The sequence below is a fragment of the Oreochromis aureus genome, linkage group 6, assembly GCF_013358895.1.
Source record: "Oreochromis aureus strain Israel breed Guangdong linkage group 6, ZZ_aureus, whole genome shotgun sequence".
NCBI classification, from domain to species: domain Eukaryota; kingdom Metazoa; phylum Chordata; class Actinopteri; order Cichliformes; family Cichlidae; genus Oreochromis; species Oreochromis aureus.
In genome coordinates, this window is record NC_052947.1 from 18,591,726 (window position 1) to 18,614,654 (window position 22,929).

General features: G+C 38.6%; 2 protein-coding genes across 4 annotated transcripts; one reads left to right on the forward strand and one right to left on the reverse strand.

The window, feature by feature from the left end:
• The first annotated feature begins 238 nt into the window (after positions 1-238).
• psip1a (PC4 and SFRS1 interacting protein 1a) lies at positions 239-10,670 on the forward strand. 3 transcript variants are annotated; one of them, XM_031752239.2, is made up of 17 exons: positions 239-332; positions 979-1,068; positions 1,201-1,277; positions 1,621-1,759; positions 2,137-2,226; positions 2,569-2,664; positions 3,779-3,838; positions 3,974-4,034; positions 4,288-4,381; positions 4,594-4,765; positions 4,885-4,964; positions 5,077-5,132; positions 5,333-5,403; positions 5,957-6,058; positions 6,156-6,357; positions 8,675-8,771; positions 9,726-10,670. In XM_031752239.2, exons 2-17 carry the CDS (start codon positions 997-999, stop codon positions 9,754-9,756), a joined length of 1,500 nt encoding a protein of 499 aa, XP_031608099.1. In that variant the 5' UTR covers positions 239-332; positions 979-996; the 3' UTR covers positions 9,757-10,670. The 3 variants fall into 3 exon arrangements, with proteins under 3 accessions (XP_031608099.1, XP_031608098.1, XP_031608100.1); XM_031752238.2 differs by lacking the exon at positions 239-332 and adding an exon at positions 477-622; XM_031752240.2 differs by lacking the exons at positions 239-332; positions 2,569-2,664 and adding an exon at positions 477-622.
• A 2,476-nt stretch (positions 10,671-13,146) lies between these two features.
• snapc3 (small nuclear RNA activating complex, polypeptide 3) lies at positions 13,147-21,416 on the reverse strand. Its single transcript, XM_031752211.2, has 9 exons — positions 21,164-21,416; positions 20,063-20,146; positions 19,873-19,954; positions 19,590-19,694; positions 19,325-19,474; positions 19,080-19,162; positions 16,135-16,293; positions 14,258-14,365; positions 13,147-14,143 (listed from the first exon to the last, which is right to left on the reverse strand). The coding sequence occupies exons 1-9, from the start codon at positions 21,394-21,396 to the stop codon at positions 13,996-13,998; spliced, it is 1,152 nt and encodes a 383-aa protein (XP_031608071.1). The 5' UTR covers positions 21,397-21,416; the 3' UTR covers positions 13,147-13,995.
• Positions 21,417-22,929: the final 1,513 nt, after the last annotated feature.

The following is a 22,929-nucleotide window of genomic DNA, read 5'->3' on the forward strand; positions in this document are numbered from 1 at the left end:
AAAATATACCATCCCTGTATGAGAGATAGATGGCATCCGCAGCATCAGGACCAGCTGCCGACCTCCCACTCTGACTCTCACATCCCAGGAACATGTAATGAGCGATCTGTTGGACCAGAATTAACTCTGAATGTAAATGTTTAGAATTTCTGTATCTTTCATAAGTCCAACCCTTATAAGTTTCCATAGTTACAACTTTGAGCGTCAACGCTTATCCTTTAAGCTTTTATATGAAAGCGCATGCGCAGATGTTAACGCCCACTGAAGCTGCATCCATCCCAACAGGGTACTAGCGTTATTACCTCTCAAATACATGCCGCACAAGACTCCAGGTAATCATCACAAGCATTTGGCATTTATTTAATTATCGTAATGGGTTGAGCTCGATTTGATACACAGAGAAAAGCCCAGGTAGTGTCTTTTAATTAAAATTGACTCCCCCCGATCTGCACTGTATTGGTACAGTCTATTGACGTCCTGCGCGGGAGCGGAAAACGTGCATCCGAGTGTGCGGAAAAGGAAAGGAGCAGTTTGTTTTCTTATTAACAATTCTGATATACTATCGATTTTTCGAACCGCAGAAAATAGCCTGCTTCCCTGTGGAAGTCTCTAAACGCTAGAGGTCAGTGGAAGAAGCTGTTTTGTTAGCAATTAATGGCTAAACGCTAGCTAGCGTGTGGGTTTGTTGACGAAGCGTTTCGCTTTGCTTGCATCGCTCGAGCGTGTTAATACACCTGGCTTTCACTTGTTTTTAGCCAGCGATGAGATTAGCATAAACACATTAAACAAATCTATATAATGTATGGCTGTTTTATCACAGCAAACGTGACTGTCATATTTGAATGAACTCCGGACTCCAGAGGATGTTGGTTGTGGTTAGGGGGAGGGGCATTGAATGAGGGTTTCCCATTGGTGAGAAGACGGATCAGAATGTGGTACATTATATTGATGCAAGTCTAAATTTGCTGATTTTTCCAGCTTGGTGATACGTCCAACATGGCTCGAGACTGGAAACCTGGCGATCTGATTTTTGCCAAGATGAAGGGTTATCCACACTGGCCTGCAAGAGTAAGTGCGATGCTTATATTGTGGACAGACATACAAATAAGGCAGGTCGTGTGCCAACAAGCACCCAAGCAAATAAGCCACTACCGTTTACAGCTGTAAGCAAACATCTGCTTTTTCTCATGTCTTTGCCAGATCGATGAAGTACCCGATGGTGCAGTGAAGCCATCCAACGTCAAGTTTCCGATTTTCTTCTTTGGCACCCATGAAACGTTAGTAACAGGCAGCTTGACACCTCCTTCAGTTTGATGAGTGTTCTGCACGTTTCATTTGGTCTGAGTGATCTGAAGAGATTCATCTGGGTAAACTCGTTGAAGATCTTTACAGAGGTGTCACATGATGCAGACTCAAAACTGTAGAATGATACGTGTGACCTTTTCATTGTATTTATGAGTCATTGGAATGACAGTGAGTGGCTTCAGTGGTTAAGGAAGTAAATTTTGTTAATGTTTTAAAAGTTTTAGAGACCTGTCAGTCCTAGCAGTGCATGTACTCACCGGACTTTATACTACACAGCAAAAAAAGTATTAAATATACAAACATCTTTTTCTGCAGTGCATTTCTTGGCCCCAAAGACATTTTTCCGTACCTCCCTAACAAAGAGAAGTATGCCAAGCCTAACAAGAGAAAAGGATTCAATGAAGGATTGTGGGAGATTGAGAACAACCCAAAAGTAGAGCTTACTGCACCCAAGGTATATCCTCCTCTTTTATTTTCCTTTTTGTCTTCTCCAAAACCTATCCCAGTATTTGTCCTGCAGACATCAGGACATTGGGATTGAATATACACCATAAACTTGTTGCCCGGCTTTCTGTTTTGCTGTCAAACATAAGTGGGCACCAGTTTATATTCAGACCATTTAGCCTTTAGCTACCTAAAACCTCAAGTATGGTTTGTTTACAGGAATAGTTTGGGTCATATTTGTTTAACTTCAAAGAAATCACCTGTTTCCTGCTGCCCTGTTCGGATCATCTGACATTACTGAATGTGCACAGCTACTTCTGAGCCCTGCTGTTCTTGTGTTTTTGCCCAGTTTAATTTAACCATATTCTTTTTTGTTTGTATTTGAAGCCGGTTCCCCCTCAGTCTTTTGGTGAGAAGGATTCAGACAGCAATCCAGAAGGAGAAGAGGATGCAGATGACAAGGTGATCAAAGCCAAAGTAAGTTTTTCTCTTCAGATCCCCCTCTGCAGACTGTATTTCACTTCACTGCACTCACATTCTGCTTGTTTGTCACTGTGTCATCAGCTTCTTTCCTTTTGTTTATTTATTTGTTTTTTTGCTAGCCCTCAAGTCTTCCTCTTGTCTTCTTTATGATGAAAACCATATGACTGCAGCCAAAGCTTCACAGATTATTTGCTATTCTTTGATAACTGCTTCAGAGGCTTTTATGCCAACAGTTGTGTGTGTGTGCAGCAGAAGAATACTCGCTAACTTTTCTCCCTTTCAAGACTCGTTCACCCCACCACGCTGCATCCTATGCTGTGTCTTGGGTGCATTCAGGTTCCAGGAAGTGAGGCTGAGCAGGAGAATGAGAATGAGGAGGAGGAGGAGGAGGAAGGGTCTCTGATCTCTGAGCAGGGTCATCAGGACCAGGATGTACGTACTTTGCATGTTGTGACGCCCTAAAGCGGTGCAGGTTATTCTGTTCTCCGTGGGGAAAGCATGTGACACCTGGTGCTTTTATTTAATTGGTCGAGTTTTTGGTTTGTTTGTTTGTTTTCCTGTTTGACTCAAAATTCTTGTCGTTGGCCACAAAATTTCCCCGGTGCTGGACGTTTGGATCGGAGAGCCTGGTGTGGGTTTTGCTGTTTTTAATGCTTTTGAGGTGATCACTGATTTAGAAACTGATAGAATTATGTAAGAAAGCAGTCTGTTTGTTTTCAGTAGATGAAATAATAATAATAAGCTCAGGTAAGGTCAAAGGTACCAGTGAAAATGTCTGTAGATCTAATCTGTCTTCATTCAAGACCCAGTTCTGTGTGCGGCTATAAAGAAAATACAAAAAGTGTAATTTCTTCTTCTCTTTTCACCTCTTTGGGATCAATCGGACGTCCTGCTGCAGCGCTTTGCATTTCCTGCTTTTTCCTATCCATATAATGCACAAGTACTGTTTTCAATCAGTTAATGGTATTTTATTTTGCATGGCTTTCTGTGTACCTTGGAGAAAGGTAAGTCGGGACTCATAATTCAATTCAATTAAAATACATTATTTTACTATGACATTCTTCCTGCTGTGACTGCAGTAATTTAATGACTCAATGTTGTATCCTATTTCTTTAATAAATACTGATTCATACTGAACTTTTCATACCCCCAAATCTTTGTACTCACACTGATAAAGTCTTTTTGTGTGTATGTGTGTATATAGCTGCAAACAAACAAACAGGCAAAAAAAATTCAAACTTGGACACATATGTAGTGAATAAAGGATTGATATATTTAATGATTCACAGAGTGTAGTATTTCAGGTATACACTAGATGGTGCCACTGACACCCCCTCCCCCACTACCGTCAACACCACCACCAAAATCAAAGATGGACTGATGCTTTTTTTTGTTGTTGTTGTTGCTTTTTTAAATCAGGGGAGGACATTTACCTGCTCATTCTCTTACTGCTACAGCTTTCCTTCTTATACTAATGAGATAACAAAGAAAGTTAAAATTTGATGTGCGGTATGATTAAAATGACTGGATGTGTCAATAATTTTAGGACTCTGCTCCGAAAGAATCACCAGATGTACCGAAACCCAAGCGAGGAAGAAAGAAAAAGGTTGGCACTGGCTATTAATTTGTTTAGTTTAAGAGAAAAAGTGTAATAAAAATTGATTATAGTTTTGTTTTTTTGTTTATTAATTGGTCTTTAGTACTTTGTTTTTAAATTCTTTCATTTCTTCCTAAATTTTAGAGTGATGCTGACCAGGAGAATGACAAAGATGATGTACCAGCAAGTCCTGTTAGTCCCACCGGTAGGCTGTTTGTTTTGTGGTGCTGGTATGATAATCCTGTAGGAGCAATGAGAAGTTAATAAATCAGAAGCTCATATTCATGGCAATACATCTAATACACAGGAACAAGAGGTGGAAATATGCCCATTACAGCTTGTAGTATGATATATACATTAAACTTACTGGCAACTGTTAACAATGCATTATTATAGGACTGGACAGCTGTCCTTCATAACTTCTGCATGTGTCTGTGTGCCTCCATTCATGTGATTAGGTGGAGAAGGCCCTAAACGAAGAGGCAGGAAGCCCAAGAGCGAGAAGTTGCTTTTGCTTCAGCAGCAGGAACAGCAAGGCTCCGGCAGTGAAATGTAACTACATAATCATCAACAGGCACCGTACAAAATCCATGCAGACACAGAAGCTTCATGTTTCCTTTGCACAGTTTTTGCAGTGGCTGTTTGATGCTCTTCAGCCTGCATAAAGGCCAGATCCTGAAACCCCAATTTCACTGGAATGTTAAAAGCCAAATCAGCCCAACAGTATAAAAACACATGCATTTTTCTCTTTCTTTTTTATTTAGGGAGATTGGAGAGTCAGACAAAAAGCGAAAGAGGGCAACAGAGGACAAGACCCAAAGTGGAGAGGAAGAGAAGAGGAGGAAGAAGGAAGGAAAGGACACAGAAGTAAAGGAACCTGAAGCTAAGAAGAAGAAGTCCAAGGATGACAGTTCCTCTGGCTCTGACGATGAAGAGGCAAGTATTCACTCCACACAATCATCTATGCAATTAGTATCTCCCATTGCCATCATTGTTTCTAAAAGAGGTGTCATAAAAAACATGCTTTTGAGTACCTTAATCTCTCTTAATCTCAGAAAAATAAAGGCAGAAAGAAACAGCAAAATGCAGATGTGGACAAAGATGTGCGGCGGCGGAAAGCTGATGAATTGAGAGAGTATGTTTATACACAGTAGTCATCAGAAACTCAGAGCAAATGATAAAATGTAATCACGTGTGTCTTAATTCTGGATAGAGTTATGATATGGTGTATTTATTGCTATCTCTAGACCAGGTAGAGATGATGAGAAGAAAAATGAAGAGAGGACAGGAGCAAAGAAGAAAGGTAATTTTGATGGTCAAAACAAAAAACATATATATTCATATTTTTGTGGCAAGGTAAAAGTCAATTGTAGGTGCAAACAGATTTTAGTGACCAATCAATATATATATATATATTTTATTTATATTTCAGCAAAGTTTTTTTTTTTTTAAGTAGTTATTTAAGAATAATCACGTTTTCTTCCCTTTTCTTTCTTCACTTAGAAATGTCAACTGACTTGAAACTGCAGAGACTGCACAGTGAAATCAAAATTTCACTGAAAATTGACAACCCTGTAAGTTCACATCACTCAAATCTTAAACTTGTTACATGTTACTCAGTCCACATTTCTCTTCTGACAACTTTATGAATCAGTGTTCTCCTGCACTGAGCTGACGAAGACAACAGGTGTTAAACCTGTCAATGCTTCATCTAAAGTATCCATCAAAGACTAAAATATTATTTACCCATAGACACTTTTCTCATTGTGGTTTTATTGCACTGTTTAAATTATGCCAGAATGCTTGGAATCTTATGTGGGTATCTTAAGGTTAAGAATAAGCCTGCTACTCCATCCTTGTTAATGCGCTCCTTGCATTATTCAGTCCATCAGGGCTCAGATCTGCACATGAGCTTCTACTTTATTTCACTCAGTTTTAACTGGGCTGTGGGAAAAATATAACTGGCATTTTTTCCTCCTATTTTTACCCCTCAACCATATAATGCTGATGTGGAATTGGCATCACCTCAAATCGATACCATAGGTGTATCTTCTAAAAATCTGGATTTGGGACTTTTTTCTTCCATCTTCTATGCCATCTGTATTATTCCCTGTCTCTTGTCACTAGGATGTGAAGAAGTGTCTGGATGCATTAGATGAGATTGGTGCCCTTCAGGTCACAACCCAGCATCTGCAGAAACACAGCGAACTCATCGCCACGCTCAAAAAGGTAACAACATGAAGGAGTCTTATTTTGGATGCATTCTGCATCAGCGTCTAAGTTATTTCATGAGTGCTAATGCCTTCCTTCTTTGTTCATGTCCTAGATTCGCAGATTCAAAGCAAGCCAGGATATCATGGACAAGGCCACCATGTTGTACAATAAGTTTAAGAGCATGTTTCTGGTTGGAGAGGGTGACTGTGTGCTCAGCCAGGTGCTGAACAAGTCTTTAGCTGAACAACGGCAGCACGAAGAAGCAAAGAAAGGAGCGCTGAAGAGGGTTGAACAAGCCAAAGAAAATAATTCAGGTACTGATCATCTCTTTCTTTCTTTCTTTCTTTCTTTCTTTCTTTCTTTCTTTCTTTCTTTCTTTCTTTCTTTCTTTCTTTCTTTCTTTCTTTCTTTCTTTCTTTCTTTCTTTCTTTCTTTCTTTCTTTCTTTCTTTCTTTCTTTCTTTCTTTCTTTCTTTCTTTCTTTCTTTCTTCATGCTCTCTCTAAGCTGCTTGTTTGTATTGTGTTTGAAAACCCTAGCCTACCTTTACAGTAGCTGTTTAGCATGCATGGGTCTATATATTTTTGGATACTTGCAAAATGTATTTTGCAAAAATGCTGCATCAAAGCAGAGAAAATCTTACAATGTTGTGATTGCAGCCATCCCAGGACTCTGTGAATGGTACCATGGTTTTGTGTGTTTCATTTTTGTATTTTAGCATTGTTGTGCTGGGTGGTAGATGAGCACAGCTCTTTAAGATAGACCACAAACATTATCACTGCATGATCTAACATTTCACTAACTCTGTCATTCTTCCCTTGGAGAATATTTCGCTTACTTTTGTCCTCTGTTTAAGAACTACCAGTTCATCTAAGAGCTTTCATAAGGGGTATGTGTTTTGTGAATAACTTTGATCTTTATCAGATTATAATCTTAATCTTGAGGGATTCTGTTGAAATATAATTCTAAGAACTTTGACACCAGCAGCTCCTTGTACTTGGAAGCTTTATACATGGTCCTTGGAGCTTGTATATTTTATATATTTCTGTTTCATGCCACTGACATTGTATTAGAAAATCTGCCTGAGGTGTCAGTTATTTAGGGTTCTGTCTTTGTAGTTCAGGGGAGCCGATCAAAGGTTTATGAGTGAGTCAAAGAGTCCACGACTCACTGTGGTTTAACAGCTCTTCACCACATTAACTGTCAATGCAGACATTGGTATTAAAGCTGGTATAACTGCAGCATGTTTAACATTGGCAGCTGTGAGCTCAGTGAGAGAGGTTTTCCGCTTGACTGGTGCCAATAAACGTTTACCTTACTTGGCGGTCTTATACATCTTTTGCACTAGTATCTATTCGGGTTGGCTCTGCACAGCTTGACTTTGTTTTTTGGGGGGGTTTCCATTAGGTGATAGTACCTGCTACTTTGCTATTTTGACCGGTTTTTATCTACCAAAATATGCCAGACTGGCAAACAGGCACAGATGCTCAAAAGCATGTTTCTTCAGAAAGTAATGCACATTTATTATGGGTTTATACAGATGATATGTAAAAGGTCTGCATAACCTCTAGGTCTGAAAAGTGAAGTCGCTGAGCATTTGCCTTAAACCTGCATTTGCTGGCCACCAGGAGCCGAATCCTCTGGCTTTAAGTTAAACAACCCTCGGCTCCTATTCTCAATGACTAATGACTGTCCTAATGAGATGATTTTAGTCACTGGTTTGGAATCTCATTTATTACAATGTGACACTCATTTAGGAAATTATGGTCCCCCACTGGACTTTAAAACAGGGATGAAACAACATTGCTAGACAGAGAGTGTGCGTATCCCTCAGATACTTGTGACATATGCTTTTAAAACACTAAGATGGCGAAGGCTAAAATGCTCAGATCAGGGTTTCCCAAGAGAATGTCACTAACCAGTAGGTGTAGTCGCATCCATCCTTTATATACAGCATGTTGTCTGATACATTTTATTCCTATAACGGTGAATGGAGAAAGTTTTATCAAATGATGTGGAAATGGCAGAAATAACAGAAAATGTCAGTTAAGGTAACACAGACCTCTTCCCATTACATTAAGCAGAAGGTTTATGCTTACTACATATTCAGCCTTTAAGGGCGTGCTTTGAGCCCCGGGTGGTGATGATGGTAACTGGTATATGGAAATAAGATACCTATGAGCTATTTTGATGACCGCAAGGCAAAACGGTAACAGAAATGGCAAGGTCACGGGATAAAGTTGCATCTAGGACTTTCTGCTCATTCTTTTTAATTCATTATGAACTTCTAACACACTTATAAATACTAGTAAACAGAAATATTGATACTCCGCTATCAGCTTCTTCTCCCCTTCCCAGGGGGACATCACAGGATCAGTGTGGTTTGCATCCTTTCCAGAAAAACTAACCTTAATGACCACATCCTTGCTTGAAAATACAGTACTGCTATCAAAATCTGTGCCTTTTATGAAAGGTCTTTTTTTTTTAAAGGGCATAGCATGCAAAATGGATAGAAAATCGTATTTATTTTTGTAAGGTCCAGATCGGTCATGTGCCATCACATGGTTCTGTCATGGCTCAGGTTGTGCAGCAATGACTCTGTTTGACTCGGCCTGTGCCTCTCTGCCGAACAGACAAAGTGACAAATGGTGATGTCGGTCCTGATGAGAAGAAGCAGGAGACGGAGAGAGAGAAGCTTCCTGAAGATGCTTCAGCAGGAGAGAATCACAGGTAGCTTTGAGAACACAAGCTTGATTGTGATCCTTCCGCACGCTTATCGGCCTCTACAGAAACTGTGTCAGTGTAAATCAGTTTAAATCATTAGTGCTGGTTATATAACTCTTATTCATAATGTATAGTTTTCAGGGCAGCGTCATACATGTGAGTAGTGAACTTCTTCCCCTCTTGGTCTGTTATGCAAAAGGTCATCCTGGAAGGTGCAGTGTGATATCTGCCCACTCCCACCTCGTCTTTGAGGCTCATACAAGTCACAAAATCAATGAAGGAAATAAAGCCTTTAGAGCTTATTTTTGTTATGTGGTGATTTTATGAAGTTTTCTTACTTCCATTAACAGAATTAGGCCCTTGCCTCCTGCTCATGACTTAAAGTAGGCATTTGAAAATGCATTAAAATATATGGTTTCATTTTTTAAAAGAAGTCTTTGTTGGGGAATATTTATCAGAGATTTGATGTTAAAGGGGACTGGAACTTCTGTTCCTATGTTTCTGTTTCTGTTTTTTTTTTTTTTTTAATAAAGGGCATTAGTAAAATATAACATTGCAATTCAGTTTCTCAAATACACTGTAGCTCTTGATCATCACAGTCTAACACAGAGTCAGTTAAACTGCAGGGATTTCAGTCTGTCCAGTTAGGAAGGATCAAGCACTGTGAATGCATTTCATCTGCTTTGGTGCAAATTAAATACAGGTGCACTGGAGAAGCAACAACAAAGAGTATGCCCAGGCACGTGTATGCCTGTGATTAAAATTTTGGGTATGATTTTGAATCTAGCCTTCACAAGATTTTAGTTTCCACTGACCGTGCACAAGTGCTACATGAGCCATACATTTATGATTTTTACTAAAAATAAATGAGTAAATATAAAATATCAAGACTTTATCCTCACTATTTTTTAAATGAACTGTTTTAACCTTTATCCCTTTATTATTTATTTTGGACTGTAGTGCCCCAAAAGCTCAGGAGGAGTCCACTTGAGTGTCTTGCAGGCCTGAAGAAAAGAGATTTGCTGCTGTAAAACTGGGCTGATCACGTGAGATCTCCTGCCCAGTTTGTGACTGATTACAACCACTGGTTTCCAGTTTGATTGATTTTTTTTTTTTTTTTTGTCTGCATTGCTGCTGCTGAAAGCTTTCATCAGCCCAACCCCAGGATCGTGACTGACTGCGTATATTTTATTTTTATACTGTCTGTAATCTTTAACTTCTAGACACCTTATACTTAGATGCATCTGTTTGAGAAGTGAAACGACTTGTAAATCTGCAAACTTGAATTTGTCAAACTTTAACGAGGATGAGAGAGAGTTAGTGCAGGAACCATCTGGGGTTTTTGGGGGGGGGGGTTCAGCTGGTGGAGATGGTTTTGATTGTTGGAACATTTACTGATTCGACAGATGGATCTTAGCCTCACTTATGGGAAGTACAGACAGTTATCTGTAGGTAGAAGCACCTTGAAAATGTCTAATAGCAGTAGATGTGTTAACTCTGTAAGCGTGTTTCATACATGTCCACCTCAGATGCACGAAAACATAATTGTGGAGATTGCCAAAGTTTCTAGCCAAGAAAATGCTTTATTTCTAGTCGTGTTCAACGCCTGTTTTAGGTTTTTCTCTTTTTTTTTTTACATAGCTGTAAATAAGAGTATTTTTGTGCCTGTCTGATAACCTGTTTCAGCATCCAATAACACAGTGGTAGCTGTAGTACAACTTTAGTTTTTAGAGCTCATATTGATAGCACAGATATTGTGTGATAATATCAAACAGATTAGTCCACTTTCTGTCATCTGGATTTTTCTTGGATTTTTTTTTTTTTGCCTGTTTAACCATAGCGGTTATTGTTGTTCTGTTGCTGCCATTAAAAAAAAAGAAAAATCAAATAAACATGTTGAACTTGGATTGTGCCCTTTTTTCTGGGTAAACCAATGGTTATGTTAGCTGATTGTGTTTGATTGACTGGGTAAGAGTCAGTCAAAGCCGAAAGGCTTCGTCAAAAGCTTAGAAGTATTGTGCAAAAGTCTTGAGCCATCCTTCCTTTCTTAATATTTTGCTAGGAAAATGGGACAAAACTGCAGTGATTTATTCAAATATGTACAAAAATACATGAAGGAATAGTATATCCTCCTGAGAATCCCCAAAGGTTGATTCTGTTCTTCTGGGATTTGATCAGTGGTCATGAGAATTTGCATATTAATGATCAAGGAACTGACCTCCCAGCCCATTGTTGACTTATTTGAGCTACCCTACTAAGTCCTGAATATGGTAAATGGAGGACATCCTGGGTTTTCCATTAATATCTCATGTGTTTGGGTGGACTCTTTTAGCACCAGAGAAAGGAAATCACAAAAAAGTTCAATGGGAAGATTGTTTTTTCCTCAGTTCTCCGGAGGATATAAGGCAAAAACAGTTTGTAAAATTCAAACAACCCTAAAGTCAATACTTGGTTTAGTCACCTTTATTCTTCAACAAAACCTGAGCAAGCATTTATCTAATTTCTTTAAGTAGTCTTCAGGAATAGTTCTGAGGTCTGGGCTCCAGGGAGGCCATTGTTTTTTTCAGTCCAGGTATGTTTTTTACTGCTTTAGCAGTTTGTACATTGACGACTTGAACCAAAAATTTCATCACTCCATAAATCCTGAATTTGACACTGAATTTCAGTCCAGTTATTGTGCAGTTTGGCATACCTCTACCCTTTTCCCTGTTTCTCTTAAGGATGCCTTCTTGACAGCTGCTTTTCCACTGAGGCCATTTCTGATGGTTTCAGTGAACAATAGATTAGCCTTAATCCAGATGCATCACTCGGGTTCTGTATCAGGTATGTTCTGGAGTTTTTGTCTGTTTTCTAAGGACTTACGACAGGGTTCATTCACCTTTTTCAGCATCAAATTCAAGCACTTTTAAGGTCCATTTTCAAGCTTTTCCAGCACATTACCCAAAAGACCAATGCATGTTTCACTTCGCATCCCTCAGCAACACCATATGAAAGTTAAAACATATCATCCTGGGTTGATTTAAACGCCTTTGTTCCTCTTTTTGCTAAAACATAGAAAAACACACCACACAAAAATAATGCAAAAGGATAAGGTTGCCTTATATGCATATAATGTGTAAACTCAAAAAACACATTTCACTTGAAAATTAAGACGTGGAAATGTGAACAAATGAACTTAGAGATATTCATCTCCTGTTGAAAAAAAAAAACAAAAAACCACAAAACAAGAAAACTGCACCAAACACCAAAAGATATTGATGCTTCTTTCCCATGTTTTTTTTAACGGTCATTCCCAATAAAACTAACTGTAAGATGTTTAACTACATTACTGTCTGTATTATTGTTAAAGTCCTAAATTATCACCTTTAAAGTGTTTGCACTCATAACATCATGTATAGTAAGACGGGCAGGGAGAACAGCACTGAATGGGAGAGGCTTTGAACAGATGACATACTCAGTTCAATTCAACATAAAAAACTTTAAGAATGCACAAGCATCTACCTAAAATCTATTTACTTAATCTATCATCTGTGATATTATTATGTACAATTATAATGTATTGTTCCTCTCCCTTAAATAAACAGGCAGCCTTAAAGTTTGAAATATTCATATACATAAATGTGTCTATTGTCTCAGTGGCTGATAGTGCCCCACAGGCCTCAGTGTGAGCTTGAAGCCAATTATAATGTTTAAGTAGTTTAATGTGTAGGTGCTCACAAACAGATTTTGAATGAAAGCCGGGGAACTTCGGTAGCACAAAAAAAGTGTCTATTCTTTGTGCCCATATGGATCCGTCCCTCGTATTACCATTATTTCCTCCTAAGGTGTTGCCAAAGGCACCAAGTTAATACCTGAAAAAGCTGCAGCAATACACAAAAATATAAACAGTATTCTAATTACTTGGTGACAACTTTGCTTTTAGCCTTTAATTGGCTAGTTATGTAGTTAACAGCATATTCCATAAATTACCATGCCATAGCTAACTGCCATAAAAGCGCTGCTGTACCGCGTCACACTCAGTGCATTTCAATAATTTATCCCATGAGTTCGCTAGCTAGCAAAAAAATAATAATAACTTTAAAAATTAGCACGTGTAACGTACACATACTCAAAAATTATTTAGGACTTGCGCAAAGTCCCCCATTGTGAAAAGGTGCAAATCCTTTATGCAGACTATTCAGGTGGATTTGGTCCTTGTCTTATCCATGATGACCTCCAGGTATGTTATTCAATCAGATAGTTATTTGTGGTGAATGAAATACAGGTGAAAAAAAAAAAAAAAAAAAAAAAAAAAAACACCATACCTGGATTCAAGCACTTTTCAAACCTTGAAAGGACAATATTAAAATTCAAGCATTTTCCAGCACCCGCACGAACCCTGTTACTAAATCAATATTAAATGTATTTAAAGAACACACATTTAATACATATTAATAAAATGCATTTTGTATTTACTGTTTACCTTTTTCTAATAATAAAATTTGCTAAAAAAAAAAACTACTAAAAATCAAGGAATCAAATGAAATCAAGCACTTATCTGTTATGAGTACACAACACTGGCTCATGTGTTTGGTGACTTTTTCATGCTTGAGTGATTCATAGATCAGCGTTAAGTAGCTTTAAAAGAAAACATTCCTCTGTAGAAAGACTAGACCAAAGAACACTGAATCACTTTCAGAAAGCCTGGACAAAGCTTTGCTCAAGACCACTTAAAAATGACAAAATTTGACTAACTTGAAAAAAAAATACAAACAAATGAGAAAGAAAAGAGGGGCGGCTCAAGACTTTTGCACAGTACAGTATAAAGGTGACAAATAGACAGCCTTTTAAAATTGTCATCTCACTAAGGTCAAGTTTCTGATCTGTGTCACCCTCATTGATTTGAAGTACATCAAAATGAGTTAAACAAGCTGTACAAATGTCCACCAATCAAAAATAACAACTCGGTTACTTTTAATGAACTCAATCAATCACAATCAATCAATCAAAAAGCTGTTTTGTGCATTTAAAAATGAATAACTTTACAAAAAAAACAAAACAAGTATGCTAAACATTAAACTGACCGTGCTGCTGTCAACTGAACTGTTTATCAGTAAATGTTACTGTTTAGCTCCAAGAGGAAAATCAAAACCTAAAAAAACAGTTTTGATGACGTTGCAAGTATCAGAACATTTCTTTCTGAAATATAAACCATATAACTGTATTATACAGCAATAAGTCATGAGAATCATTAATTAAAGGCACCCCGGTCCACATAGGGATAAGCCAAGAATTCGCCCAGTTTATTGCCTTGAGCGTCGTAGTGCAGCATACGAAAGCATTTGTCACAGAAGAGACATGGGTCGCTCGGAGCAAACTGGTCGTTGGTGGTATACCATCTAAAAAGACGGGACACGTGATCAGCCTTTAAAAATAACAACAATAATAATAATAATAATAATAATAATAACACAAAGCTTCCGTTGTTAATGCAGCGCCTGATGTCTCCTCACCTTCCAATGAAGACATGGCAGACCGCACACTTCTGGGTGAGGACTCTGTGCTTGTGCGTGAGCAGTGGGTACAGATTCTTGTCTAGACAGTCGTTCTTGTGGGCCAGTCTGTAATGGGTAAAGAGCAGGGAAGAAGACGACATTCTCAGAGGCTGTGAGCGGTAGGCACACAGATTTGTCTCACATTCATGATATCAGGAGCTGCTTTTATGTGCGGTCGCCCTGCTTACGCCAACGCTTCATAAGCTCGAAGACAACTACGCATCCGTTAGTCTTGTGAGACATGTTAAATCCCATCTGACAATGCGTCTCATTGTCAGATGGGATTGTCAGCTGCATCTTGTTGCAGCTGACAAATCCACCTCCTGCACTACAGTAGTAATCAGTTTATTACTTTACGGTTTATTAAGCACAGGGTTTGATGTTAACTCAAACCAGATAGGCATGCGGATTTCTTATTCATACCAAGCATCTTATTCATGAGTAGCTGAGATAAGCTAAAATGACCCTGTTTGGCTGCATGGTTATTTGGTTGTGGATGTGTGATTATCCGGATGTACTTTACTGTGAACAAGAGCTGGAAACTTAATACATTACCGGACTAACAGAAGATAAACATTTCGATGACTTTAGCTCGAACTTTTCAACTGTGACTTGGCCGTATTATCGACAGCTGAAATGTTCAGGTTTTAAGTTGCTCACTGGACACAAACAAGTCATTGTTGTAAGTTTATTGCAAGTGTGTGTTTCATGTTTGCACAACAGCAATAAAAAGAAATAAAAATGACTTTGTTTAAAGCATCCATTAAAGCAAGTAAAGAATAGTTCCTGGTTGAACCTGGAATCATGGTGTGCACTAAGGTGTGTATTGTGCTAACAAGCTTGTCATTCTTGTCATGTTTAGATGTTTCGGGGAGATCGCCCACTACCACAACTACAGAAGATCCAGAACCATTTGGATAATGACTCAGTCTCCTTGTCATTTTGCCTCCGTGCACCATCACAGTGGATTCTGAATCAAACAGTCAACATGTGACTGAAGGGCAGACTTTTAACTGGATTTGTTAACTGCTGCATTTCCTCAAATAAAAACTGGCAATCAATTAAAAGTGGGCCAAAAAAAGTTTAGCACTGTTATCTCACAGCAACAAGGTCCTGGGTTCAGTCCAAAGATGTGCATGTTAGGTGAACTGTTTATTCTAAATTGGCCAAAGGTGTCAACTGCCTCTCTGCGTCTGCCTGTGACTGCCATTCACACTTTCAGCTTTAATGCATGGGGTTCAACAAAAATCTTGCACTAACTGTTTAGGAACTGTAGCCATTTTTATACACTGTCTCCTGTTTTCCCCTGACGGGCCTGACATGGTTGAAATTTTTTTGCCAGTAGCCGATAAATATTGGCTACTGAGCGAGACGTTAGGAAAGAACCAGGTAAATGTTAATGACTGAACACTTTCACCTTCAGCTATTCAGCTGATATCTATCCATTTAATGTTCACAGGACACAGTGGGCCAAATCCTTCTTGATTTTATGTAGTGGTTCAGTAAGCTTCCTAAGCCTCCTTCCTGGTAGAGCCAACAGTACTGCTAGAACCATGAAATAAAACCAGTTAATCAGTTATTTAAACTTCAGGGGGCCTAGTTTCATTATTACTGTACCAATTCATCTTAAAGACAGCTGTAATTTAACTGTTGCTGAACAGAGGAGCAGGTGTATAATGCAATCCCTGTGTAATTTGTTTTGACTGACAGCCCCAAACAGAATATGACATAAATGTCATTCGAGGTTGTAATAGTTATAGCCAATACTGAGCAAGAGTTGGAGTGGGCTCTGTAAAGAAGTTGGATCACAGAACTAAACAATGAGTAGCACTAACCTAACATCTGTGATGATGACCAGATGTTCGCAGTCGCCCTGGTGACAGTAGAGATACGGGAATCCCACTTTGACTTTCAGATCTTCTAAAAGTGTGTCCTCCATCTTGGCCTGGCTGTAGGATGGGAAGTTATGGGACTTAGCCCATTCAATTGTAGTCCTGCATCATAAAGCAAGAGGAGATAAGAGGAGAAAAGATGTCTGTTATTCATCCAAAAGTTGGCAAATCCCCTTTTTATAACAGTTAAAAATTAAGCTAAACACAGCAAATGTTTAACAAACAGTATCTATGCAAAGAACAGTTTGTAGCTTAAAAAAAGAAAAAAACAAAACAATCGTATTAGGGTAGAAACAAAGCTGAAATCAGAGTAAATATGATAAAGTAAAATAAGTGTACATTTTTTAAAAAAAAAAGCAGCAGCAAAGAGATGGCAGCGTGGAAAGTCACAGCTAAACAGAAAAGTATAATAATAATAAAAGATTAAAGATAAGATAAAAGATTATAAAAGTGAGCTGAGATACTGAGATGAAAATAAAAAGATAAAATAATATTTGGCTTATATTTCATGGTTATTTCACAGAATGATACATAATTTTGCACAAGAGTGCTTATGTCAGTGTTGGATTTATTAAAAGCACAGCAAATATCAGATGACGAGTCATTTCAGTTCATTAAACGCCTCCCCACCTCACCATAACAGATTAGCCTGAAAAAAAATACCAGGGGAAAGATACACTTCTTAATATAAATTATGCAAAACATAGATTTCTAACAAAAAACCGACCCAAAAAACATTTGGATATCTCAAAATCTCAGTCCAATTCTATCCCAATTGCAAAACTGTGCTTTTTACAGGCCTCCAACTCTGCTGTTTGCAAGCCGGCATTCAAATATCTTCAAGCATCCTTTATTTGATGTTAATTTGAACTACACTCCCTGAGTCGATATTCACAAAGCCATAGCACCAAACAAAACTGACCTAGCTTAAAATGTTTGAGCTAGGTGCTGAGGTGTAGATTGCAACGTTTTGTGACCTTAAACTAAAGAAAATCTACAGTTTGCTTCTGTTCTTTAACAAGTTTCATGAGAATGCTACACAACAGATCAAAATGCACTTTAAAGGGCTGAGCATTTCTCGGGATCGCATCCTCATTCATCATTTTAACTGAATTTATGTCTCTAGGAAACAGACGACTGTATCGATATTACCGTGGGTTGCAATCCAATGAATAAAGACACTAAAAATATCAAATCCGCTACAACTCTGTCTTCTTTATTTACTGTGACGGGTTTACATTTCATAAATGTGAACAGTTTGCAACGATCAGACTAAGTACACTCTTCAAGCTTCTATTATTATCATCCGCTTTCATAAGCTGCAGATATCACAGTGATTATTTCAGCGTTTCAAGTTATTTAACAAATCATTAAATAGAACTCTTTAATAGACCTGGCATTTATAGAAATCCTGCTCAAAGCCAACATTTAGATATTTTAATCCATTTCATTTTACTAACCTTTCCATGGCTCTCAGCTCCAAGCCCATGTCGCTCCTTAGACACAGTTTGCAAACTGCTGAGCACTGTAGAGTTATTAAACCTTACTTAAACAGATCTAATAATTTTATTGTTTGGAATTCTTTTCAGACATTTAGGTCCATGCGCTTTTGGGCAGCAACCTAATTTTTGGTATTTTTGCCTCTGCACCAATGCACAATGCAGATGAATGAAGTGCAGACATTCAGGTTTAACTCAAGGAGCTGAATAAATATATTCTATTAACTATTTAGGAATTACAGTAATTTTTATACAAAGTCTCTCATTTTCAAAGGCTCAAGAGTAATTTTCAGTTTTGGACCCAAAGCTATACTTTAAGACTTTTTAACCATTTTTGCAATTTACTCAAATAAAAACTGAGAACAAATTTAAGGTGGCACAGAAGAGGTTAGCACAGACTAGCACTGACTCCCACCGTCATCTCACAGAAAGAAGGTACTGGGTTCAAAATCACTGGCCAACTGCTGCCATCTGTGTGGAGGTTTTACTTCTGCCTATGTAGGTTCTCTGGCTTCCTCCCACAGTCCAAAGAGAGGCATGTTAGGTTAAAATGGCTATTCTGGTTAAGTGTCAGCGGTCGTTTGTCTCTCTGTCTTAGTGACAGGCTGTCAGCCTGTCCAGGGTGTACCCTTCCTCTCACCCTATGACAGCTGGGACAGGCTGCCAACCTCCTGCAACCTTGATTTGGATAAGAAAATGGATGACTGGACATACAGACCAATGAATAATTGGAAAAAACAATCCAATCTAGCGATTGCTGCATATGCCTGCAAGTGTTTTAAAATGAAAGCCTTGTTAAGAAGTTAAGGGTTTTCAGCTACTGTGGAGACAGGACTGTTAATATGAAATGATTGAGCTAAATTTGTTCAAGTTAAGCATCTTGAGGGGGCCATGTCAGGAAAGCTTGCATGTTACACTATGATAAATTTTTTCCTAGGTCAGCCTTATTACATTTGCAATTCATTTGCTCATGTTGCATTTCATTTTCAGAGGAGACACATGAGTGCAGGTGATAGCTGTTTTGATTGGCAGCCCTGTGCAGGTGAAATAAAAAGATGTTCTACTCTCTAAATAAGAGCAGATTGCAATAAATGATAAACTGAATGATCTCTCTTTAAACTGTCTAGTGAGTGAGTCACTGCTTGCTTTGTTATAATCAACCCATGACAAAAGGAAAAGCAACATGAACAAATGAAAATGTTAGTGCTAGTCTTGTTTACATTAACTTGACCACTTCCTTTGGTCAAATAAATAAATAAATAAATAAATAAGAGGCCCGTTTTTAATACCAGTCTTCTACAGATTTAGGTCTGCTGCCTTCAACAGTTGTAAAACTCCTGGTTAAGAAATGCATCATCTTTAAAGCTTCCTAAAGCAGGAGGTACTTACGAGCTGATGTCCTGGCACTCAGGAAACCGCATGTCATTGTAGAAAACTCCTTCAAAGAAGAAGAAAGCTGACTTGTAATGATCCTGAAAAAGAGCACATCAAAATATTTTTCTCTAGCTTACAACAGATGCATTTTTTTAATATATACATACATGTATGAGAGTCCAGTCACACTAAATGCACAGAAACAGTTACATTTAGATACGGAGCACGGCGATATTGTTCTGTTCGGGTCCTGTATTTACCTTGCTGATGAATTCTGGAGCCACGTCAGGCGTGTTGCTGAACTCTCCGCACACTTGCAAGTCACTGACGCAGCAAACAGCATCCCTGAGCTCTGCCAAGCTGTGGGAACCCGTCATCAGGAGAGTCATGTGGGGTCTGATGTAGTTAAACTGCAGGAAATGCGCCATTAAAGATGATATTCAACAACAACACGCAAGACTGTGGCACTTTTTTTTTTAACAGTTTTGCCAAAAGAAACAAACAAACAAAAAATGTAACCCTCACTTTGTCGAACACAGCTGGGTAGTAGACATTGATGGTTAGAATGATCTCTCCTTCGGGGACCATGTCAGTCACCGTTTCTGGTTTCCTACCAATTGTTAAACGCTCCTGAAAAATAAGAGAGAGAACCAAGCCTCACGTTTAGATACAAGATGAAAGAGAGAACTAGAAATGTCTGGGAACCTGTCAAGAAGCCCCAGGGGATAATAAATTACACCTACTTTAGAGCGAACAGTAAATGCAAAGGTTAATTATGTAATCTCAGTCCCTAGCTAAATTCACCCACCAGTTCATCTGCATAGAGGTCATGTCTGTTCTTTTTAATCTTTTTAAGAGAAGCTCTGTGGTCTTGCCTCTCCTTCCTTTGCCTGTATTAAAAAGAAAAGAAAAAACAAATCACATTTAAAATCGCATCACGATACTGATCAATCGTTGACAAGCATTTTTCATTTGTATGAATTGAAGTAAGGTCATACACTAGTGTTCTTAATGTGGGGTCTGGAGGTACAACTTCTGTGTCGGGCTGCTGATCTTCAGGATGACATCGAAGCGAATCAACACTTCAAAAGAAAGAATAAAAACAAAGTCATATGATTATCTTTGGTAACAAGAACAGATCATCTTCACAGAGTTATCAGGTGAGAGTCATGCGAGTATCAGAATCGACAGGACTTTTTTTGACCTTTTGTTTCATAACGGCCATCGTTTTACTTGCAGCTCAATTCGTGTTCGTGAGTTTGCACTAATTGATGAGCCTACTGTCAAACTCCTGGACTGAAATCAACGTTTGAAATAATCATTCATTTTAAACGCAACCTTCCAGTGACCACAAACTTGATGAGACACAATAAATAAACATCACCCACTGTCATCAATAAATATCATTTTAGTCACCAAAAAAGGATAACAGCCGATAAATCGGCCCATCTCTGTTTAGTTTACAGACTGTGGAAGGAGTTTATATTTTCATTCATTTCGCTAAAGAAAAATTAATAGCGTTTTTGTTAACTGGATCAAAACCAAAAAATAAAACATCAATTTAGTTTTTATGGAAATTATAATAAAGATTTTACAAACTATACGACTAATCAGGTAAACACGGATCAATTTATAACGACATCAACTGACTTAACCCCATAAACTAAAAAGCTATAGTTGTAATTGACATTTTTACACGACTTACTTGAACGTAACATGTATGTTGTTCTATATTTCAGTGTCTTTACGCCAACCTCTGCAGTTGTTTTTCCCTCTATGTTTGACCACGTGGTGGTTTTTGTTGTATTTTACGGTACTTTATGTTTCTGCAGCACTTTGGGACGATCTGCAAATCTTAATTTATAGAGTTATATAAATAAATGTTACACACCACCTCCACGTTTGGTGTGTTTACTATCACCTGTTTTGGGACAAACTGGATTCAGCTATTAGCTACTACACCTCATTATGTAATTTAACTAGTATTCTTATTATCAGTTTACCATTACAATTACTGCAACTGAACTTCATTACCATTAACATATTATTATGGTGCACATGCCTGGTCTAAACGTTTATCAAATGTTGCTCTTGGCTACCTGCACACAGCCTTAAGTTCAGCCATGGTCTCCGCACTGACCCCCATCTCTCTAGCAAAGTTAGCATGAAATGCGTCCTCGTCCGCCTCCTCATACGAGTAGTCGCTCGGCTTCAGTCTGCTCAGCCACTCCTTTTTAAAAGAGCCGATATGAAATGGTTTTGTATTAACATCGGGATATTCGTACTCCGGGACGTTCGTGTTCGCATCTGTCGTCTGCTCGGACGCCGCCATGTTTCCCGGAACCCAAAAGTGCGCCGAGAATCTTGGGATATGTAGTTTTAGCGCTACAGTGCCGTTTAAACCTTGTATGATTAGGCCAGGGGTCGGCAACCTGCGGCTCCGGAGCCGCATGCGGCTCTTTAGTCCTTAAAGTGCGGCTCCGCCTGGTTTGGGCAAATAAATTAGAAGCATTTAGCTGAAGTGTATTTTATTTATGTTAGTTCTTTTTAACTCGGAGTTCTAAATTGGAAGATTATTGTGATATTGAAATATAAAAATAAAATTATATTCTATTATTTTTTCATCGCTCAAAATAAGAGTCACACTCGCGGAAGCCGGTGTACCCGCCGAAACGCCGTGCATTTATCGAGACTTTCAACCCCAGGTAGGCCAATTATGGATCTTCGGATCCACATTATGTCAGCAGCTGTTCTCCACCGTGAACTATGTTAAAGACAAACACCGTTCACGCCTGACAGATGACAGCTTACAGTCCTGCGTAAACTGACTTCGTACAGCCCCGATGTGCGCAGAGGTTCAGGAGCAGAAGTCCCATTGTAAACATATCACGGCAGACCCGACGATGTTTCCATGAACATGCTTTTGAGCATCTCTTTATTGGGCACTTTTCTTTTCACACACGGTTGCTGTACGCATACAGCCGGCTGTAGCTTTTCAGCTCACAGCCCAACATACACCACCAACACAGCACAGATAGCGCAGACGTAAAGGCAGCGAGGCGTGATTGCGGGTGTCGCTCAGGTGCGTCCGCCTCCCCTGCAGCGGCGCCGCAAACCACGCCCCGCCGCACGCATTAACCAGGTAAAATACATAATTAGGCAGAATTTTGCAAATATCTATTTTTCATCTTTCAGCAGCATAGTGCTTTTTTCCAATTATTTTTTAAGAGTCAGGTCAAGGCTCCAACAGCCCAAAGGCGATATAAGGGTGGCGGCTGACAACAGTTTTTGTTTGCTACATGGATCATTTTAGTTCAGCTGGGTGTCTTTCCTTTTGTTATATTTCTTTAAGAGTTCAAAATGTGTTGATTACATAAATATAATTTAATTTTCTCTGTAGCACTTCATGGATTTCATAAGCAGCACACCTTAGTTGTTCACACAAAGCATAAAGATAAAAAACAATATATACAGTGTTATCTTCATTTTAGATGTCAAAAAGTATTTGCGGCTCCCAGTGTTTTCTTTTGCGTGGAAACCGGGTCCAAATGGCTCTTTGGGTGTAAAAGGTTGCAGACCCCTGGATTAGGCAAACGGGAAAAATATAGCACAAAAGAAAACCAACAAACGGCTTTCCAAACATCTGTTTTCATATATTATATAGTACTGTGCAAAATTCCTGAGCCACCCCTCATTAATTTGTATGTTGCTTCCAAGGAGCCAGACTTCGTGGTAATTATTAAAAGTGATCTTGAACATTAGTCCTCCAGGGTTTGGACACTGGTAAAGGCTCTAAATACTACATTTTTGGTTCAGTTTTTGTCTCATATACTGTATTTCCATGTGTTTGTGCATGTTTCAGCAA